The following is a 23,376-nucleotide window of genomic DNA, read 5'->3' as shown; positions in this document are numbered from 1 at the left end:
TCATGCCTAGGAAATTTCCAATATAAAATTGTTCACATCGACTTAAATTTAAATTATTGTTTCCTAATGCATTGGAACGGAACAAAAATTTAAAGGATTTGGAGCAAATATAAATTTCATTTTGCTAACGAACGAATGTTAAAATACGTACATGATAACGTAAATGATAAAAAAGGAAGAAGATGACCTGGAAACGAGGTTGCTCACAACTTCGTCCTGAGGCATTTTCAGGTGTTTTTAAAATGTAACTTAGCCCCTATGTATTAGCCCCTATGTATTTAACTTATGCCGAAGAACGTTTTCACTTAATTAATTCAGCTGATGAATTCCACCACGTCATTGTGGGGGAGTTTTTGTATCGTATTGCAAAGGGTTTTTACTTGTTTGGTAATTGCACTGTCCGTTTACGTTGCGCTAAACTCTTCTTCCTACATACAAGTAGCCTACATTCAGAAAAAATGTTATAAAAAACTCTACAATGAAGAGTATTTATTTTTTGAAAACGACAAACCTAATCATGCGGTTAATTAAAATACGCAACATGTAAAATATATTTCATAAGCATAAATTATTGCATACATTTGCATAATTATACGTTCTATATAAATTCGACATAATTAGCTGAACATTTATCATGAAACAAAAACACAAGAACACACAATGCACGATAAAACGCAAATGAACAACAACAACAACAAGATTCTGATTAATAAAAAGGTTGTACTTGTCGGCGACAAAAACTCTGGTGTGTCGTCCTTAATAACAAGCTACCTCCGTAAGTTTTTGCCTTCACAATTTTTACCCGACACTTTAAAAGAAACATCGACAGTCGTGACAGCAAATAGTGTTAATGTCAACTTAACCTTGACTGACGCCGCAGCTAATAGTTGGGAAGAAAGATGTCTGCATTACCTTCGAGCTGATGTCGTTGTAATTTGCTTCTCTGTTGAAAATCCAACAAGCCTTTTAAGAGTATATCAACATTGGATTTCTGAAGTTAAAATGTATTGCCCAAAAGCACCTATTGTATTAGTGTGCAATAAAATTGACTTGAGAGATAACGAAAGTGTGATTCGATCTTTACTTGAAGTCAATTTGGTGCCTATTTCAAAACAATGCGGTCGTACCATGTCGGCCACCATTGATGCATGTGAGTATCACGAATGCTCAGCCTTGCTGAGATTTCACGTGGATGAGCTATTTGAGAGAATCGCTTTATTAAGTGTTTGGAAAACGAAAAAATTACACAATAAAAAAGAAAAATGCACAATTTTATGAACTGTTTGTTGGTTTTTTTTTTTATAAAAAAAGATTTTATTGTTAATATTTGTTTATTAAAAATATTTTGTACATATTTTATATACAGTAATATAAAGAATTGTTTGGAAGAATTTATTTTGAAAAATTACCTGTTCTATCACATGAAAGTAAGTAGATAAAAAAACAACAACGAAATATTGTTACTCTCAATCTATACATATTATTGTTCTTCAAAACTTACAAGAACTGAATTTCATATTCTTAAAAAAAGCTTAGTTAACTAGGCTACTAAAGTAACAGTTATTCTACAATATATCTGTGAGCACGAAACTTACTCTGCTCGTAGCCTTAGGATTAGTTTGCATATGTTCACAGTCATGTTCTAACAATTTTGTAAATCATTTTGTTTCGGCTTTCTACAAAGATCTATCAATTTTAATTATCAATTTAAAAAATTCATCAAACATCATCCATTATAACGTAAACCAATCGCAAAAAATATATCCTACTGTTCAATTGAGTTTTAGTAATAAATTTACTTGGAAACAGTAAAATAAAAATGTCATATCATTCTAAAAACGTGGCTAGGTTTTAGGTTTAGCTACCTAACATATACCAAAAGATACGCCCTTAAAATCTGAAATATTTTAACTTTTTCCCACACTACCACTACCAATAAATACCCTCTTTATAACTGTGTTAACTACGTTTTTGTGAAACTGCTAGTTAAAAGCTGTAACAATCAACATTTTGTTGTTACATTCTTTAAACTTGCATGTTAGCAACTTGTATCCTGAAATTTGATTTAGGTAATCTCGTTTTCATGTCATTCTGCATTTTCGCATGCATATTTCGCGGAATTAAATAGATATGAAAATAGGTCTATAAATCCCGCAATACGCAGAAATTTTGGACAAAACATTGAAAGAAGCGTGTAAGATTCGATGTTATGGTATATAAATTGCTGACAACCGCAAAGTAGCTATAAAAGAATTTTTTAATAATTAAATATTTTTAATTCAGTCATGATACAACCTCGTCCCAAGGGCGCTGCGTTAATTGTTATGTCTGACAAAAAATGCTTTGGAGGAGACTGGTATCATTCTGAACCTCTTAATTAAGCGAAACGTTTTTGACTAAGTTGTTACTTAAGGCCTGGTCAACACTTGTGCTAAGTTTCATATCTATTATCAAATTCAGAAATCGAATAAGGAGCCCTCAAATAACCCGGCATTAATAGGGTCTTAAAGAAAGACTCTAAGGTACGGTTACTCGCCCATCAAAAGCACATGATTCTTTACATTATTTTGATTGAAGCTTTAAGCTTTACATAATATGAAAATCTGATAAATTTCCGAATTTTTTTAAAAATAAGCCATTGATGACATCATCAGAATATACTTTCATGACTGTTTGCTTCCCTATCCAAGTAGTTTTTCACAGCCTCTTTTTAAAAAAATTGTTTTTATTTTTACAGGGTGTTTTTTTATTTTTATTAATTATTTGTTTATTTGTTTTTTGGAATGTCCTTACTTTGTACTTTCATGGCATACATAAAAATATTCCCTATAACAAACTACATGAAAATAGGCGTAAAAAGGAAAATAAGGACAGTCCAAACTTGGAGGAGGAATGCATCCGTCATCCTAAACCAATTCAACTTTTCATGACGAAAATCGCGACCTATCTCGAGTATTAAGGACAATCGTCGTAAAAAAATCGTTCAGTGGAGATTCGCCTTAAGCAAGTCCAAATTTAAATTTTCCTGGACCCTCCTCCAAAAAAAAAGTGTCGAAGGCCCCGTTGTCGCTACAACGTACATCTTATAGGAAATTGTAAGGGGCATAGAATATTCGTCAGGATTAAAGTTTAGTTCTGATGCGGTATTTTCTGACATATTCAAACCAATAACATTTTAAAAAAAGTTATATTCCTTATGTCTCATTCTTCATCACTCAACAAAATCTCAACTAAATCTTTTGGCTCAAACTATTATCCGATTTCAGTCCATTTATTCATGGAATTTTATACAAAACTATTTACCTTCAACAGAACTAGTCTATCTCACTTCTCCCAGACTAATTTCTTCCCTGTTTCCATACTTATTTTCATAGTACAGTTGAGTGCTAACATTTTTCCTTTTTTTCTACGGTAGTTACCCACATGGGTTTAGCATGTGTTATTTTTTAGTTATGTTTTATGTACTAAAGGTGGCTAGCATCTTGGTCTCCTTATTTTTGTAGGTTGATATAATAATTTTTATTTTTATTCTTCTTTTTTTTCCGATATTATTCCAGCTTAGTCGGCAGTTTAATGCTAGCTAGCTCTAGGTGTGAGTAAGAACAAGAAAGGGTTCATTACATATAAAGAATAGTGATATACTAGCTAAACATTTCCCTTTATTCTTATCTTGAAAATTACCTTCCGTCTATTGTGACCAGAGCGATATGGCTAACATCGTTCTGTTTGAGGCGCTATGTTGCAGAGAAAAGGTTACGTGATATTAGTAAAAGTGACCTAATAATCACGTGGCTAAAGCTAAGCATTGGCTTGATCTTAACTAGAAGTTCCCGCTGGGACATTTTTAAAATAACTAAAGTACTCCATCGCTGTGTTGCCTCTGAATCAGAAATTTACGGGAAAATAACCAGATAAATTACTGGGCAACTCGAAAGTTGAAATTTTGATGCATAGTGGGGAAATCTTATAACTCTCCGCCGTTTCTTACATTTGGCAAATTAATGAAGAAATGGGCTTGTATCAAAACAAATTGGGTTCGATAAAACAGTATCATCCGTTCAATTGTCAGAGCTAGAAAACAACACCTCTTCCATCCGCCATTATGCTTTTGTGCAATCTCGGCAAAGCTAAGATAATCTATTTCGGGTTTAATATTTGGCGCCGTAAAAAAAGATCTACTTCACAGTTGTTTCGAACCCACAAAAAAATGCCCAAAATCCCACGTTTAAAAAGTTCAAAAAGTTCAGACCAGTATTGATGTTGATGATATTATTAAAGTTATAGCTGTTATTTTCGATGCTGGTGCACAAGGACTAAGTTTTTGCGAAGATTAGTATGCTGCACCAAACTTTTCTTTAAAACTTCAGCGTTGTTTTTTTTTTAATTCTCTTATAATTTTTCATAGTTTTAGTACTCTTTATATATTTATAATTAAGTTATATTTTTATTGCATTTGAACTTAATCACCGCTACTCCGCCATTACATTTATAATTTGTATTTGAAGGAGTAACACCTCCCTAACATTTATGAGAATAGAGTTTTGCTAAAGAATAAAGGAAGGGCGGACATACCATAAATACAGTTTTGATATTTTTTCACAAGTTTAAATTCTTCCAATAAAATAAACACTTCCATTCCAACAAGAATTTTAGAAAGATGAAAATTTGTTTTTGTTATAAAGACTAATACAAACTATTTTGTCTCGATGAGTTCAATTTGTATATAAGTGATGTGATGGACGGATATTCAATGAATGCATGAATGAATGAATGAATGAATGAATGAATGAATGAATGAATGAATGAATGAATAGATGAATTAACGAATAAATGAATGAATGAATGAATGAATGAATGAATGAATGAACGAATGAATGAATGAATGAATAAATGAATGACGAAAAAAAAAACAAAAAAGAGGAAGTAACAATGACTAATGTATGGAATAGAATGTTAAATATGAAAAAGAAGAAAGAAAAAATAAGATTAAAAAAGAAAAATGACTGTCTACGTCACTTACTTGATAAAAAAAATTAAAAAAAAAATGACCATGTAGTTAATAAGATGATATGAGCTTAGTGGCTTCCAAAAAAATGTAATGTGTTTGTTGATGTCAAAAAAAATGAGATGAAAATTTACATCATAAAAAAATGGATAAATGAATAATGATGAAAATTGCGTGATCGTGATCTTGAATAGTGGATCAATGAATAAATGAATGAATGAATGAATGAATGAATGAATGAGTAAATGAATGAATGAAAACTGAAGAAAATAAATTAAAATGAATGAAGGAATTTTATATTAAATGAACGGTATTTGATATGCAATGATTTAAATGACGGCTAAACAATGGTTTTGAATGACGCTTAAATGCTGCCAGATAGCTTTTTAATCACCAGAAGGAAAGCACAATCTTGTGCACAAGAGTGCGGAATGACGCAATGATGTAATTACTGATGACGACATGATATGATATGGATTGACGCTGACAATATGGACATCTTGAACTCTGTTGAGAAAAACAGTGAGTACTCTCTTTTGGAGATTATTTGCAGAAAATTTTAATACCTACATTACATGAAAAATGAGAAAATCCTAATAAGCAAAGTACATAGAGTCTAAAATCGCGGGAATTTTAACGCCATCTTTGTTGTCTTGGTCTATTCCAACGTTTGTCGGTTTGGTGATCGTGGTTCTCGATAATCCATTGAGTCGAGTAGGTTTTAAAATATTTCTCGCATGAAGCTTCAACATACCACATGCCTGGTGTACGATCTTGATGGTCGGCTTCTCCTGTGATACGAACGCTGTTAATCTTCACTGGGGAGGAGAATTCGTATGCAATCCAATTTAATCCTGGACTGGACACTCCGTTTGATACCCAGATACTGTCGGGGTTGTTATCAAAAGCATTGCTTGCGTAATATCCTAAAAATAAATTTGTAGTTGTAATATTGTTTTCACTGTTTGAAAAAGACAGAAGTGATTGGCCAGTGGAAGAGTAAAAATGATGTGGCAATTAGACAAATAATATTTGAATACGTGTGTTAAAAATTAATTGTTCGAGAAATAGATCACACCGTGTGTTTGTTTCCATGACAACTAGATTTACTTTGGAAATAATTTGGTGTGAAAATTGTGTCCCGAAGTAATTAAAAAATAAATAAAACGTGGCATAAAAGTATAGTTTCCACGTATTTTTTTTATAAGGGAAACCTGTTTATAGGAAACCAGAGACTAAAGTTTTCAAAAAGTTGAGAACTTTTAGTACTGGATCTGTGGTTCCAAGAATCAACAAACACGAATCTCTTTTTTAAAGTAAAAATCTTCGCACATGCTTGTGCTTTAAATATACACAACTCGTGAATTTTTTGACAGCCTAAATTTAAGAAACCAACTAAGAAACATGCAGTATTTATTGGTTAACATTAAAAATAATAAATGTCCTTAGTTTCTTATAAAGAAAAATGACCGGTGTAGAAAACCAAGTTAGCGTAAAAAGAGATTTGTGCATTTTACTAAAAGCAAATTACTAAGAACAAATATTTTAATTTTAAGTAAAAAAAAGTTTAACTTACCGGGACCGAAAAATGTACTTGCGTATCCTTTAGTAGGGTCGTTATGAAGTGGGTACCGTGCGTTTGGTGAGTCAAACATTTGAAGTGTTCGGACCGTCCACAGGAAGGGAACATTATCAGCGTTTCGAATTCTCCAGAATGGATAGCTACCGTTTGTGAAAGGACATTTATCGCGGCAGTATCCATTGGCTGAGTCACATTCGTGTTTACGCTCTATGACAGAAGAAAAATCTATGTTCTATTTACGCTTATCAACTTTGAAAGCCTTGTTATTAGGAAAACATTCTTTCTCGTCCAGCATACGAAAATTTCATTAAAAAAAGCTGTCTAATTAAAATTGCGTATCAACTTCTGACATGCTGAATACAAACTTGCTTTATTTTATCGAAAAAAAAGTCGGAAATAAGTGACGAAATTTTTTGTCATAATAAAAAAACTTTTCCCACTAAAAACTATTAGTCTAAAGTTTAGATTGAGAAAAAACGTAAACAAGAATTTTCGAAATTGGATAAAAGTAAAGAAGTTTTTCCCGGGTGGCGTTTACTTTGTTTCTACATTTATTTTGTTTGATAAGGCTGTTAAAAAGTTTTTAGTATGTACAGAAAAGAAATTGGCGTTTTTAAGTAAAAAAAAAAGATAATTCTTACGTCCACTCAGTTCTTTGCAGATCTTTAGTCTTTGCTCCTTGTATCTTGCTTCCGTGTGCCATTCCCACGAATCGCAATAGCCTGGTTTAAATGATCTCATCCATGGTGCAATAACTTCATGAGAAAAGGTTTTTGGATCTTGATCAAAACCTTGCCTTCTGATATTTATGATGGGATCAATGTTGGAGTATGCTGCTGAGATGTATGCTAAGCATGCCAAGCTTAGTATAAGTTTCAACATCTTGCGGAATGTTCTTGTGTTGTGTTGAAAGTTGAAGTGAGGGTGGTATACGAAGCTGATTTTTTATATGAAGATCGCAAATGTTAAGAACTTGGTCAAAAATCGAATTCAGGGGGTTTATTTTTTTCTCGTTGTGATATAGAAGTTAATATATAGACAGTTTCAATATATAGATAAAGATGTGTTTAAGTTTAGTGTTTTCCAGAAGAAGAAAAAAAAATATTTCTAATGCATTTTACGTAATGTTCATACTTTTTTGATGGTTATATATACCATCCAAAACCTTTTAATTTATTTAATTATTACATTTTAAACATATTAATTAATTTATTTTACCCCCGGATGCATTTCGACATTTACACGTGTTTATAGTTTTGTTACTAGGTAACTAGGTTAAAAGTGTTCAAGGTATTTTAAAGTGTCTGTTTCTTTCGAATAAATTCAACGTGAACGAAATTATGTTGTCAGAGTTTTGAAGATATCTTTCACGTTGTCATAGCAATGGGTTGTTGGTTAGTTTTTTCGTGGACTTGAGTTTTTATCACACTTTTAAATTTCGCTCCAAGGGATATAATTTTTCATCAGCAAAACAAAAGAAAACTTATGACATTCTACATACGGCAAAATTCTTTGATGTATATCGAGAGAGAGACTGATAAATAAATCCTCACGAAAACTAATTGTATTTTTAATTTCTTCCTTCATTTTCTTTCTTTCTTTATTTGTTGTTGGTATTTTGGCCTCCTTCGTTCGATGCAGGACAAAACTACAACCTCATCCACAGAGGGTTCCCTAGAATTTTTATATTGGAATGGAACCTGACCAAAAGACAAGGGTAGTAGAACCTTTTGAATTTTTTATTTCGATTCTGTCTGTTGTGAAAATAGAAAGTGGTTGAAAAAAATATTTCGTAATATAAGTACTATATTTTCTATCACCAAGGTTTTTTATGACACCAGACTAAAATAAAGTTGCGACAAGTTTATATTTTACCTAATTTTCTGTTTTCATTTTTTAATAAGAATGTGACGAGGATAAGATTTTTGCAAAAACTTTGTATATAAAATAATATAAATTTAACTAAATATTTCGAATTTTATCTATATTAAAATCAAAAAAATTAAAAACTAATTGGATCCAAAATTTTGTTGAACAAACATACACGTATCATTTTTTTAAAAAAGAGTGAAAGGCTCTAGCAGTGGCGTTTTCTTAATTTTTTGACAAAATTTCCCACCCGCCGCCCACCTTGGGGGCCACTATATGAAGCGAAATTCATACATGTAATTTTTCTACATATAGGCCCCCCCATAATTAAAATTGTGGTTACGGCACTGTTTAGGAAACTATAATGGTCGTAAAATATTAAAGAACAGAAGATATAATAATGTATGTAACAGGTATAAATAACATTTTGACATGAAATTTCATGCTGTAGATGATTTTAAGCGAAAAATCATTTTTTCTAATTTCTAAAAATAAGCGCCCCTATCGCAATATAAACAAATAACAGATTATTTAAGAGGGGCGCTTGAAAAAAATTACGAAAAAAGAGTGGGCTCTTAATCGAGAATTTACGGTATGTATAAAAGGTTCATAAAAGATATTTCACATTTCGCCAACTTAAATTTTTCAATTATCCTGTGTTAAACCGCGATATTGAATTTTTGAGATGAGAACGTATTTCTTTATTTTGAATAAAATCATCCAGTTGATTTATCTTACCTCAAACACTTTTTTGGTCGCTAGATATTTTGACCTTTGAGGGAAACTATTGCTAATCATACCTCGTACATGCATTTTGCAACAAAACTATGGCGAATCGGGCAACAAAGTAAGAGTTTAATTTTCTAATATACACCAAGAGCAAGCAGGTTGATTAAGCAGATTTTCATGGATTCCGTTTGTGATGAAAGCGAAACTTAGAAACCACGATAGAAAAATAGCAGTCTGTTTTTCTGGCGCGTGTGGGAGCAGACTCGCACACCTCCACACACGCTTGAAACAGATTTGGGTGTGCTGATTTCAGGTCTTAATTGTACTTGACACTGAAAAGTCTTTTTGCAGATAGACTAATTAAAGATTTGAAAATCACACGACTGCACGCCATAAAAGTAATTTTTGGTTTTCTTCATTGTCAAGACCAGGTTAAAATACCAGGTAAAAAATTCAGTACTTTCAGAATATTTATAGACCAAATAGGAGAGAATAATCAACGAAATTCCAGAAACTGTGTCTACATCATACTTAACTTCAAAATCTCCAGATTTCCTGCATTCCTACGAAAAGATTAGAGAAACAAAAACACAAGTTAATATTCTCAATTTTATTTACAAGAATAAATATTTACAATTTTTGGTTTTATGTACTAAAATTATATACAGGTTGAAACAGAAATTGATACAGGTAAATATTTAAATGTTATCCTAATGCTAATATATACATCATGAAAATTAGTGGAACACATAAACAGAACACACAAACATACAGAATAATACAGCATGTTTGAAAAGATTCACATCTGACTGATTTAATTGAAACCGTATCCTCAGGATGTAACCATATTTAGTATAAAAATTTTGTGAGGCATTAAAGTTGTGAGAAAAATTACAAGAATGTTCTTCATAAAAATATTTATAAATTGTTATCAAATGTAAAAAGGATATAAAATTTATCATTGCCACCCAATCATGAGCAACTTCCAACATGTTACCACTAGGTACAATTAACGTGGTGTCTTCTTTCTTCTATATATCTGAATTCATCTGCAAGTGAAGCACAAAACTAAGATTTCATAATCGCTTTAGTCTTGTTCGATTTTCCTTTGAACCAAGAGAATATCTACGATTGTTCGAAGTCAATTTCCGGGGTGAACCTGTGACACCACTACCACCAACAATCTGACACGTTGGTGAATGTTTCTCCTTTGTATAAAAACAATGTATACAAAAATCTTGATTACATTTTGTACAGTGACCTGTTTGTCTAAATGCAGTTCTTGCTGGTGATTGACATGTGGGGCAATGTTTATATAGTTCCTTTGAAGAACTTGCAACAGGAGTTTTAAAAACTTCATCTGGTTCATCGTTATCTTTGGAAGAGGCCTCTAATCTTGGAATATTACTAATATCAGTTGATAAAGGAGTTCTAGGTATCTCGGATGAAATAAACACATGTGGTACTGTCCAGTTTTCCTATAAAAATCAGAATGCATAAAACATAGTTATTAGCTTATTTAGCTTGTGATCAGTGGTTTGGTATTTGTCTGCTCTACTAACTACCATATATATGGTAAGTGTCCTCTAATTTAAGTGTCCGTTCTTTAAATTATTAAAGACAGGACATTTAAATTTTCAGAAAATTAGTTGGAACTGAATTATTGTAATGATTTAACAAAAATCTTTCTATTCAACTATCATAATTTAAAATTAAATAAAATTTTTGAAAATAATAATGCATATATATCATTATTAATGTTTAGGCTTAAAAATATGCAACCTCTCACAAAATAAAGGCTTATTAAAGAGTTACTATTAAAGTTAAAATACCAAAATATAATATATACCTTATTTAGTTTGAATGATCTTTTACGCTTGCGAAGAAATCTTGAAATTCTCCTTCCTGACTTAATGTGAACATATCTGACAATTTTATACCATGTCCTACTCACATGAGAAATCCTAAATTAGATAAAACATAAATTTATTAAAGTTGTTCTGGGTAATGGGGGTCAGTGATGCTCCATGTCTGCTAAATTCAACAATTCGGTTTGACGTCATAACAATTATTCCTAGCTGAATAGCCTGTGGGAAAATCCCCGATTATGGATGCAAAAAATTATAGAGTGATATATCTTGACAACATCATCAAAATAATGTAGAAAATTATATGCTTTTAGCAAACCATTAAAAAGATATTATGGTTAAGGAATTTATGATGTCAAGAGGGTGCCGACTCGCCGAAAGCGCTGTATATGTGAGGACGACTGTGGACGTTTTTTCAGGGTTTTTTTAAGGGTTTTGTTTGTAATCGCCCGAAAAAGCTTTGGCCCCTCCTAAACCACTCGAACTTCGTCTGAAATGCAACACGTGCGAGCTTATTGTCAAATGTTGTTAAGAAAAATAAATATGTAAATTTTGAATCTAACCAAAGGATCTTTAGGAGCAACTCTACAATTTTTTTTTAATTTTTTATTTAACATCTTAAAGGCTTCACACATAATTTCTTTTTTTAAAGAACAAACTTTAAGTCATTGTATTGATCTAGGAAGCCACTTATTTTTTTAGTAGCAAAGTAAAAAGGTGTTATTTTAAACCTGGCTCAATTTCACAGTCACATATTTAGATATAGTTGTAGCTATATATTTTTCTAAAGCATCGAACCCTCCCAAATACTTCTGTACGTATTAATGCAACTTGTTTTGGCATTCTCGACTGGTAATTACTTAACATTGAATACATGTCAAAAAAAGCATTACCTTACTAAATCTCTATCAGATAGCTGATCAAATATTTTGGAACACACAGTGGGAACCAATGATTTAGCATAAAGTTCCTCTAAAATGTCCAGTACATCAGGTTTACACTTGTCATTTTCGTCTTCTAGTATGAATAACGGTTTAAAACCAAATAAATTATCTATTCTGCTCACAGCTTTTAAAGGTGCTGAACCTTCATTAGATAATGGAGGTGTTAAAAACACTGAGTTGTCAGGTACAACTTCTGACTTTATTTTCAACTCCATCTTTTCTCCTTGTTTACTTTTTGGCGGTGAAGATATCTGCAAAGCCTTGATTTTTGATCGAATACAACCGCTATTACTTCTCCGACCAATCAAAATTAATATAGAAATGCTTTACCCAATCAACGGAGGGACTTGGATACTACCACAGAGGTTGTTTTGCTGAATCAGCATACTCCTGACGCGTCCGCTAATTTTTTTTCTGTGTCCAACCAGAAATAAGAAAGGTCTTAAAACCAGTGATAATGATATGCACTATATATTTCCCGCCAGCGCTCTTTCATGAAGCGAGAATTGAACGGCGAATTCGACGGCGAATTGTATCTGAGCATGCGCAGTTTTGTTTATTTTGATTTTGCATCGAAATATTCGCTTCGCTGAAAAGTAGAAACAGTTCCTACTTTTTCGCGGCTAAAGGTTTCGCTGTTAGTTTTTGACCAATCAGAACGCGGTTAACTAATGTAAACAATGATTTGGCGCCTAATTTATTTTGTCGTGAAAATTAACAAAGCGAATTTGCCATCGAATTCGCCGTCGAATTCGCCGTTCAATTCGCTTCATGAAAATCCCCCTTTAGAATAAAATGCAATATCGCCACATTTTGTTGTATTCGCTATTAATAGTTTATAGATACTAATTTATGGAACAGTCCCCATTTTCCTGATTTTAATGTGCTTTCCGGAAAGCTTCAGGAATTGTCTTTTATCCGTTTTTAGACACCAAACGTGACTTTTAAAACACGGTGAAAAAGTAGTGCTTTATGATAAATTGCGGACTTAACACGTTTCTACCCAATCATGACAGTCTTACCACAAGATTCTATGCTCAGAAGTACTGAATTAAATTAAGCCACAAGTACCTACATTGCAGACGGTGTACTCCAAAATGTGAACTCGGTAAGTTGAGGTGCACAAGTCAAAAATTAAAAAAAAATCGATTTTTGCTACGCGTAATAGGAAATTTAAAGATCAAAGCACCTGCACTTTGTAGTTTTTTTAACGTGGCGCATTAGTACAATATAATGTTGAACTTTAACTCTAAATTGTACTTGAAGCGAAACCGAGTTATTTTGCCAATAAATTGCTAGTTTTACTTCATTTAAGCCTTATTCTCGTCCTAGAAATTCTCAATCCACGCGTGAAATAAACAGCCGAAAATGTTATAATAAGGTCTCACACGCCATATTCACTTATTCGGGTTAGCGTTGAGGATCAAAACTTCATATTTTGCCCATACTTCGCCTAGCTTTAACAGGTAACCATAGCAACTAATTGACCAATTTTCTCCCTCAGTTTTGGCCTACGGCAACCTTGATCCAAGGGCCTGCAGCGTTTTTTGCCTACCGTTGTATACTGCGATATTCTTGACAAGTCCTTATCAAGTAAAGTCCTTTCGATATATTTTTTTTGTAGGGGAACAACGTTGAGCCCAATAACTAAATGGTCTAGGTTTTTGTGCACACCGGTAGTTAAGGTCTCATTAATAGGGGGCGCCGATATTTTGAGTCCTAATCTCAACCTCGCCCTCTGGGTCTTGTGGACCCTGAGCTGTTATTAGGGGAGTGACCAACAATCGCCGCTATCAAGTTCATCAGCAAAATGCCCTGGGAATGAGGTTCTCCTAATTATATTTTTTTTACTAGATTTTAGGTTTGACCACCCTGTGCGATCTGCACCTGACAAAGGCTGAGCAGAATTTCCTAATGGAGTTTTATGATGATTCTGCACGGCTTCATTCCAATAGCATGCGCCTATGTGCACTTCACATTGACGCATGCTACAATAAAAAAGTAGTTAAGTATTTAAGGCATGTCTTAATAAGTGCAAGGCTTTCTGATTACTCGAAGCATCATATATAGAGTATGAAAAGTTACTCACAGGACATGAACAGTTTTTGGAAAATACACGATATAGGAACGCCGTGAGGTGGTTCAGGAAAAAAGAATCTGGGATGGGAAAGAATATATTATATTTCAACATAAGCAATACGTTTAACTATATATATATATAAACAAATTTGATATATATGCACACAATTTCAACCAGGGAGGGGGGGGGGAGCTTCTTTATGACAAAATTTTTGGAAATATTGTTTGACCTACCTCACAGTAAGAAATCTTCTTAAAAATAAATTTTTGTTAAAATCTGCAAAACGCGTCCTGTGAAAAAGTTCGATCTACACATTTAACTTGCACCAATTTTTTGAACCTTTCTGCCTCCCATGGTGTAGCATGGTCTTCTGATCAAAATGTTCTGGTCAGTTACTGGTTAACTACATAACTAGGTTTATCTAACGGATCATGCTGGCAGAAAAAGTAAGATTATCTAAACAACACAAAGTTCTACTTCATCAGAGAATTCGGTGTACATGCTTGAAAATGCAAGCTCCTCCCTTTTCAATGCTAGTGTAAAAATCTACTTGGGAGAAGCGTAAGTTAAAAACTGTTTCCAACTTATATACACAAAGTGCCTATTGAAATAGACGAAATACTACAATAATACCAAAACACAGACACCGTGTGTAAAATAAGTCATTTCACTCGAGAAAATTTGACCAAAACTTGTTGTTTTAAATACTGCGAGATAAGTCTGTGTTGCTTACAAGACATCGCCTGAAAATTGTTACGTTTTTTTGCTACTCGTTACAAAATCGACTTGATTCTTTATCTGGTTATTCAGTACATACTGACACAGATCTCTCGCATACAACTAATTTTGCGTGCGATTACATGTATAGTTGGTTGTTGTATTTGAGTTTGTATACACTCTTTTTTCGTAAGCATGGGGTATTTTTGGCTCAGCCTCAAGTATAGTTAGAAAAAACTGTTTTTAGCCTCAAACTGTTCTTAGATAATGCTTCCTTTTTAGAGGACGATGGGGGTCACTTTGTAACTGTTAGACCAGTTCTACTAAGAGTTAAAAGAAACGCTATATTTTGTTTATTTTTTTTGTTGACAGATTATGCCTAAAGATAAACGCTTAGGCTTGTCTTATGTTTAAAATTTAAGGGGTTTTCAGCATGAATATACTTATAAAAACAGAGTGTATCATCTGAAAAATACTATCTAGTGTCTCCGTGCACAGATTTATCCTGTGGAAAATCACCACCGGTGTCGAACTATGCGAATAAATTAAATGCAAACAATACAAAAATGCAGAATTGAACGTAAAAACACACAAAAACTTTATATAAAAAACTTATTAACATATTGAAACTATGGTTAACCGTACCATACACATCGAAATTATTTCTTCGTCGGAGCAATGATACCCTCGAGTTGGGTCTAAAGAGAAAGTTTTTATTTGCAATTTCATTTCACAGTATGGTAAACGTGTTAAATATTTGTTTACCCAGGATAGGATAAATATTGGTATTGCAATGAGAGTCCTAGTGCACTTAAAGCTCCCATTGGAGTTACGGAAGTCGTGCAAGCACAGCAATCGCCCAACTAGACAACCACCTATTCTCATGAAGTAAAAGGTTTTCAACCATCATTCCCCTGAGAACTAATTTCTAAGGTTTCTGACATAATTTTGTACAGTCAATGTATAATTTTGTAAAACTACAGTCTTTTCAACAGTCCAAGCACTCAACAAAATTAAATTACATTTACAAAAGAAACTAAATCAAAACAAATCTAAAATTGTATAAGGTGGAAACGCGACAAGTAAACATACACACAAACAAATAATGAAACAAATAAAAATACAAACAAACATATAATTACAACCACTAACTTTAAGTTGTTGGTTGGTCCTCTTCAAAAATTGAATTTCTTCTGCATGTTTTTTCTCTTCAATAGCGCGCCGTTCAACTTCGCGTTTTTCTATGGCATCACACTTCGCTTTTAATTCATTGACTTGTTTTTCCAGCTCTTGTTTTTCCTCACCCATGTCAATAATCTAAACATTTAAACGAGTTAAAGTTGCTGAGGTGTTGGCCTTGCAAATTACTCGACTAGTAATTATATCAATAAATCTGCAATATTGGTTTTAATTGATGGCAACGCGATTTATCAAATCAATAACAATGTATCCCCTTCTTAAAATTCACTTTGAGAGTTCTAAACAGAAAAAAATTATACTGAAAAAGGACGTTCAAGTTAAAGTAACTCTCTACCTTTCCTTCCATGTCAGTTTTTCCTTGTTCAGCTTGTAGTGCTTTCCTCATGCCAAAAGCAACACTACAATGGAAAACAGATTGGCCAAGTGCAAACATGACCTTCAAACTGCAATTGTAATGAGAGGGTTTTCAACCTTTTTTGTTTAAGGAAGATGCTAGTATTTTTGTTAAAAAAATGGATGAGATTTAAGGAAACTTTCATGTTTGTTAAAAAAATTATAAAATTGGAGGAGATTTAGATAATGCCATGAGTAAAGAACAATCTATTGCATTTATTAATGAATTGCATAGTATCAAACCTACCTGCTTTCGTATAAAGTTTGGTACGCAGCTATTGTCATTCTGATCTCATCACGAACACGCAATAAGAGTAAACCTCTTTCAGCACAGTTTATTGTGACTTGACGAATCAACTCATCTAAAATCAACGTCGTTGTACTCACATTCAGCATAAATTATGAACTCAAGAGCATCACGATGTAGTTAAACATGTTTTGTCTCGCTTTTTGCAGCCCTTATATATTTAGTTTATCTCAGCTGACTTACGGCACGACCCCATAAGGTTCGTGTAGAAAATAATGACATTGTCATTGCAGCCTCAGGTGTTGATGTGTTTAGGTTTACTATCTTAACAAAGTTGCAAGACGCAGAACAATGTTGTTTCCTGCATTTCATGTACTGCGAAATTGCAAGAACGCTCTTTTCCTGCGCTTTATAAATCAAGTGTTGTGCACTATGGGTCCCATTGACAGACTGCGGGAAGTGTTATAAAAACGCGTCTGAGGTCTTACTCTGATCATAAAAAGGTGTTTGCAACAGCCTAAACACTTCATACTATGACTTTAAAATTAATAGACAGGCGTAAACATACATAAGACAATTTAAGATAAGCTCCCTGTGATAAGACATGATAAACTACAGAAAGACTAATCATGTTAACCAACTCACCAAAACATTGTGAATACAATTCCCTTCTAACTGGACAAATACCAGTCTCTCTTGCCTGTCGTTGCTGCAACTTCATATCAAGTTGTTCCTAAATATTAATTGGTATTTCAACAAAAAGCAAAAAAAAAGCAATAATAATTGACAAATATAGTACTTTATTTTTAGCAGAATGTTGCAATCTTGATGGTTTAGTATGAGTTAATATTTTTCTTATTAATTCGTAGAATACACAAAATTTAGATTATCATTGACTAAGATATGTATTCAAACAGAAATAGAACAACTGAGTAAGCATTCAACTGAAAATAAGAGTCTAGCTTTCTCAAAAGAGTCGCTCCTCTAAACGTTGTCAGAAAAATAAGAACAATAGTAAATTAATAGCAAGCACATCCTTGAAATATAACCGCATATAACTGCATAACATGTTTGGATTGGTTTAAATGTTTGGTTTGTTTAAAAGATAATTTTCTTTGCTTTTTTTAATCCGAAAACAAAATTGAATTCAATCTCATTTTTCCCTATGAATCAACAAAGGTTGTCTTGACATGCTTATCAATTTCAGTATGATACGCTTTTTTAAAAATTTGGATTTCAATGTCTAAAAAGTTTTGAATGTGATAAACCTCTTTATACAGGAAAAAAATGAAAATAACAACAACAGTATGCAATTAAGCATCCCACACAATTACCTGTAAATTGACAACGTCCATTCTTGTTGCAGGAGTGCTAGATACTTGTTGAATCCATAACTGTCCATTTTCCGTCCACTCCCTGTGCAGAATAAAATTGAAAGAATTGTCATGTGCTTCTGATTATTTTTAAATTTATATAGCCTCACATTATTTCCAGGACGCCTAAATTTTTTATAACTTGTGGCAACCCTGGGAGTAACATGAACTAGAAGAGCTAATTATCAAGAAAAAAATAAACAAAATAAAAATAACATTATTTTAATTTAAACATGTAGTAAACACCTAACCTTGGCGGTAAAATAGCATTTAAAATTTCTTCAGTTTGGTTTTTATTAACATCAGTTGATACTGGTGGTAGCTTTCCTCCTTTAGGTGGTGGAGGAACAGGACTGGTGTCGCCATCAGGTTGTTGTTGTGATACTTTCAATGGTCTAGACTGTAACAAGAATATCAAACAGTTTTCGCTTTATTTACATTATTTTATTTTTTTTAATTTAGATTCTTTTAAAGATCTTTGACATTTCAATTTGTCAGTATCTTTGTATTTATTCATTGAATAACAAAAACAAACCTAATGGTAATGTGATCCTCTCTTACACAGATACTATTGTAAACTTTTGAGGTAAGGTTTTGCCAATGACTACTTTTTAAACAATTAAAATTAACGGCAATGTTTGCAGCACTTATTGTCGATACTTTTAGACAACCCTACAAAGCTCAAAAATCACCGTATTGCATTCTAAAATGACAACAAAAAACAATGCCATAAAGCCTAAGACTCACCCTATTCCACGTACATTCAGGCGGTACTGCATAGGATTTTGACTTTTTTTATTGGTTGGCATTTTACAAAGCCATAAAACTACGAGGCCATTGAGATGTCATCAAGGCAGTTTAAAATGCTCTATTTTTTAAAAAAAAAAATATTTCAGGTATTGAAATAGTTTAAAATAGTTCAATGAAGATAAATAAAATCTTTTGACATTACTTAGTTTGAGACTTTGAAATAGTCTCAAGATGATGGATTAATGCATTGATTCAACATCTTAAAAAACATGTCAAAACACAATGTTAGGGTATTTCCACAATTATATATCTTTAGTTTGGGAACAAGGGAATTTTTTAAAATTTTGACGCAACAGAGGTAAAAATTGCACACATTTAAGGGTTATTTAAACTATAGCTTTAAAGAATTTTGTTTCCAAAAAAATCTTGTTATTTTGATATGTTCGCTGATAAAATAAGTAAAAGCTGGTTTCACATAGAGTTATAGAAAAGCAGCATAATTTTCTTACAACAGGGAAATCAGAATAGTTAAGGTAGGAAAAAATTATGCTGGGTTGCAAACGAATTTCATGTGGTCAGAATACTGAATATGCTTTTCGATTGATTACTTCTGTTGCTCTTTACTCACATGATTTATTACTGGGAAATCCTTTGTTTTAAAGGCGGATGACCTCACTTTCCTGAACAAATATAATTAATTCTGAAACTTTGTGATCACACTGGATTTGTGCTTTATTGGTTGATCTTTATTTGGATTTTACTCTAAAAAATTGTGTTAATTGGTGGACTTGAATTTTAGGGATTTGCTCTGCACATTCGTTTGCGTCTAAGCTTTCGTATGAGAAAAACTATATTTTGACATCCTTGAAAGCTTAGTTAATATATAATAGTAAATATATATAGAAGGGTTAACCCTATTTGGTCCAGGGTTTTTCGAACATATTATCACCCCAATAAATTTTTGCTTGCATTAGCACATTTTCTGTGACGTCATCAAAAGCTTAAAATTTGTTCAAAATGCCACTATCTGCTTAAAATTCAATTACTTTAGTTTTAGAGCGAAGTTTTACATTCTGTTTGAAGTTTCTGAAAGCTAAATAAATGTTATTTAACATATTTTCCGGTTCTTACATAGATCAAAAGAAAAATTGCCAAATATTGCCTGAAAATCCTTGGTTTTTTTTTCGATTTTCGGATAAAAACCCGAAAAAATCGGGAAATCGGATTAACCACAATGACCAAAAAATGCTAAATGATTCTTCTTGATGAAACAAAGTTGTGTTGTAAGTTTCAAGTTCTAAACATAATCCTAACAAGAGGTATTATATTTTTCCTATTATAAGAGGTTCGTAGAGATTTTTGGGGGTAGTTTCAAGTAATAGCCAATATCAAAGCCTTCGAAAGGTATGGGAATTAAACATTTTGCATGCAGGTGTCTAATAGATAAATATTGAAACTCAGTAAGTATTGTAGCCATGCAACATAGCATTAAAGAGTTATTAAAAAAAAACCCGTCAGGGAGGGGGGGGGCGGAATCCGCCCACCGGATAGGGTTAAGATCTAGTTTAGTGTCAACAGGCATGCTTTGCAAACAGGCTTTTATTTTTATTAATTTTGGAGATAGTAGCAATAGTGATGTGTAAAAGGTCTTTCCAGGCATTCTTGTTTTCTTTAATGCTTAGAAATTTTTGTTCACTATTTATTCCATATTTCGTGAATATCTGGCATTGCATATTTTATTTAACTTTTTTTCTATCTAGCTATAGATGACTTTCATGGTGATATGTGTTGTTTATAATCCCTAGACCTCTTCTGCAAATCGACAGGCAAAATAATGCAGGCGGTAAGTCGTGGACCAGTCCATCCCAAACTTTATTTTCAGTTAGAGGCATCTTTTGATCTTGAAATTAGAATATAGCTTGAATGTAGTTTAGATTTAGATCATTTATCAGTGAAATGCTTGTAGCCACAGTACAAAAGTTTTTGACTTTCTTCACCTATGGACTACATTTCTTGCCTGTTGATTTTTCTTTTTTTTTTTTCGCGCATGTCCAAGAATCCCGTAAAAACGTGAACAATGAAAATCATCTATAGCCACTGCTGCTCCTGCTGGTTTGTGACTTCCTTGTGTCTAATATTTGTGAAAAAAGCTATACAAAAAAAGCTATACAAAGGTATGCAAGATTGTTAATGGAATAGTTATTCTAAGATTGGTAATGTAATAGATAATCTAATGATTAGCTAGCTACGGAAAAAATAACAACATAAATAGATCCTCGTTTATCCAGCCATTCATTCGTTTTCATTCATCGCCTCGCTAGATAGATACTTTTTTACATACCCTAGGAGATTTCTTTTCTGTGTTACGACTCACTAAAACAGGATTATCATATTTAACTAAAGACGATGTTGGTGGAATCATTCTCACTTTTAAAACTTAGAAGTAAAAGAGGCTTGTCAGTGACTGCGGCACGAGATTGCTCTCTCGGTGGTTATGGTTACTGCATCAAAAAAATGACTTCGTGTTACCACTGCATGTATTTATGCACAGTCATCAAAATTAAAGCTATGTACATGGCCCAAGAACCCCTCTGGCATAGATTATTCTGCTCGTCCCCCCCCCCCCAGGGTCTATGCTCACCTGACGCGTCACACTTACAAAGAGGAGGCGGGCTCTACTAAGCAGTCAATATAAAAAAAGACAGACCTTAAAATCCGACCCTATTTTGTGCGACTATTTTTTTAGACTGGTTAAGTAGTTACGTTAAAAAACAGAAAATCTAAATATATTTTTTGCATATGGTAGTGAGAGAGAACGAGTGCGCACTTGCCGCGCGTGTCCAACTTCACTCGCGTCGTACTCGCGTCAGATTCCAAGCCCTACAAAGTGCCCTGAAGTGAAGAGAAAAATTATTCTGCTTAGCAAATACACACTTACACATTCTTAACACCACTAGCCCAACACGTGTCTGCAAAATAGAAGCACTTTTGTCAACACCTACCAGGCACTGTGCCACAGAAACTGTAAGTAAACGCTTCTCCTCAATTTTGTAAAATGGCCGGAAAAAGTGCGATTATATCAATATTTTAGAGGGAGGTTGTGGAGGCTTATTTAAAGTAAAAAGTCAGCCGTTCTGTTCCGTTAATGGCCGAAAAAGTGCCATCCCCTTAATGTTTTAACGGAGAGTCGTGGCTTATATTCAAACCAAAGAAGATGTTTTGCGCAGTCTAAGTCATAAGTATATCTCCATTCTTACCAGATCACGCATTGTAATGTTTCTAAGGCATTACCTTTTTCAAAAGACAACACTTTTTTCTCATAACCCTTTTTACGAGGAAAAAACCTAAAGGTGACAAAGACAGCGCGAAAAGTGTAGAGCCGGCAATATTTTTCAAGAATGAAGATTTTTTTTCTTTAGAGAATCAAAAGGAGTTACAAAAAGCTTTGTATTTAGTGTTGTATATATTTTGTTTCTTCTTGTTAATGATGAAATTTTAGTGTGATGCGTAAGGAAAACAGTTTTTACAATACAACGAGAGCGTAATGATATATAACGTAATTATTGGATTGTTGTAATTTGCTTCTAAACATTTTAAAATTTGGGGTAAAAATGTTGAAGAAGAAAGAAGAAAGCTCTTCCCGAACATAAAAAAATCTACATTATTCTTAAAACTACTTTTCACATGGTAATCATAGTTGACTCTCCTTTTTCGTTTACATATTTTTTTGATGATTACAATCGTGTGCGAAACATGATTAGAACAATGTTCAATTTTCCAAGAATGTACCCAAGGCAAAAAGCACACAGAAATCTCATCTTTAAACACACCCAACCATAGGTAAAATTTTCAATCATGCAGTGGCAGCGAAGACGATCTCAACTTCTGAAAGTTGCTAGAAAATGTGCGGTTGTAAACATTTTCTTCCAAGGCGTGGGTTAATAGATACTTCTATTCTGTTGTAACCAAGGTTTGGAACCAAGCTTTCAATAATTTTCCAAACATAGAAAATTCTGTATCGTTTATGATGTCTTTGAAGTGCGTATAAATTGTCAGAGATGTATGTACCTTTCATTGTGTAAAAAGTACCACTAAATTAATTCAACTAATTAAATGAAGCTAAATTAGTTTTGTTTATGCTGACGTTATCATAGTAGTATTTCCATATATTATTTTGCTGCATTTATTGTCCCCATTGATCAAGTTTATCACGTAAGCAACCTCTACTGAAAACTGGGGTTTCTTCGCAATCTCCCCTGGCCGTTCAAATATAAAACAGTGTATGTTTTTTTTTTTAAAAAAACTGTTGGGTCCCGCGTTCGGCGCGTCGGGGATATTGTGGGGTCCGTATTGTGTCGGCAACCGGATCGTGATGTTCTGCCCAGATTGCGAAAACGGCCTGTTTACAACCGGGACAGCCGGATTATGTACACATGATCCAATTATGTTTTTTTTGCACTGGTTATGTAGTGGTGACCGGATTATGAACGCTGATATAATGGCTGGCCAGGCAGGCTGTGATTGGCATTTTCTTCGAACTTTGTGAATTAAACATTCTCTGGAAGATAGAACACCCCTAAAAACTAGAGATGGCGGAAGAAAAAAGTCTCGACGTAATT

The 23,376-nt window shown here is 33.2% G+C and overlaps 3 protein-coding genes across 3 annotated transcripts; all 3 read right to left on the bottom strand.

The window, feature by feature from the left end:
- Positions 1–5,535: 5,535 nt before the first annotated feature.
- On the bottom strand, positions 5,536–7,522 carry LOC130647385 (uncharacterized). Its single transcript, XM_057453228.1, has 3 exons — positions 7,229–7,522; positions 6,582–6,794; positions 5,536–5,931 (listed from the first exon to the last, which is right to left on the bottom strand). The coding sequence occupies exons 1-3, from the start codon at positions 7,467–7,469 to the stop codon at positions 5,639–5,641; spliced, it is 747 nt and encodes a 248-aa protein (XP_057309211.1). The 5' UTR covers positions 7,470–7,522; the 3' UTR covers positions 5,536–5,638.
- A 2,258-nt stretch (positions 7,523–9,780) lies between these two features.
- LOC130647796 (F-box only protein 43-like) lies at positions 9,781–12,313 on the bottom strand. The gene is made up of 3 exons (XM_057453775.1): positions 11,947–12,313; positions 11,035–11,149; positions 9,781–10,663 (listed from the first exon to the last, which is right to left on the bottom strand). Exons 1-3 carry the CDS (start codon positions 12,210–12,212, stop codon positions 10,262–10,264), a joined length of 783 nt encoding a protein of 260 aa, XP_057309758.1. The 5' UTR covers positions 12,213–12,313; the 3' UTR covers positions 9,781–10,261.
- Positions 12,314–15,133: 2,820 nt separating this feature from the next.
- LOC130647579 (33 kDa inner dynein arm light chain, axonemal-like) lies at positions 15,134–21,260 on the bottom strand. Its single transcript, XM_057453491.1, has 8 exons — positions 21,099–21,260; positions 18,259–18,407; positions 17,969–18,050; positions 17,280–17,367; positions 16,635–16,749; positions 16,329–16,392; positions 15,947–16,111; positions 15,134–15,492 (listed from the first exon to the last, which is right to left on the bottom strand). Exons 1-8 carry the CDS (start codon positions 21,177–21,179, stop codon positions 15,454–15,456), a joined length of 783 nt encoding a protein of 260 aa, XP_057309474.1. The 5' UTR covers positions 21,180–21,260; the 3' UTR covers positions 15,134–15,453.
- Between the last annotated feature and the right edge of the window lie 2,116 nt (positions 21,261–23,376).

The sequence above is a fragment of the Hydractinia symbiolongicarpus genome, chromosome 6, assembly GCF_029227915.1.
Source record: "Hydractinia symbiolongicarpus strain clone_291-10 chromosome 6, HSymV2.1, whole genome shotgun sequence".
Lineage (NCBI taxonomy): Eukaryota > Metazoa > Cnidaria > Hydrozoa > Anthoathecata > Hydractiniidae > Hydractinia > Hydractinia symbiolongicarpus.
Note: the sequence above shows the minus strand (reverse complement) of the source record. Positions and strands in the feature narration are given on the sequence as shown.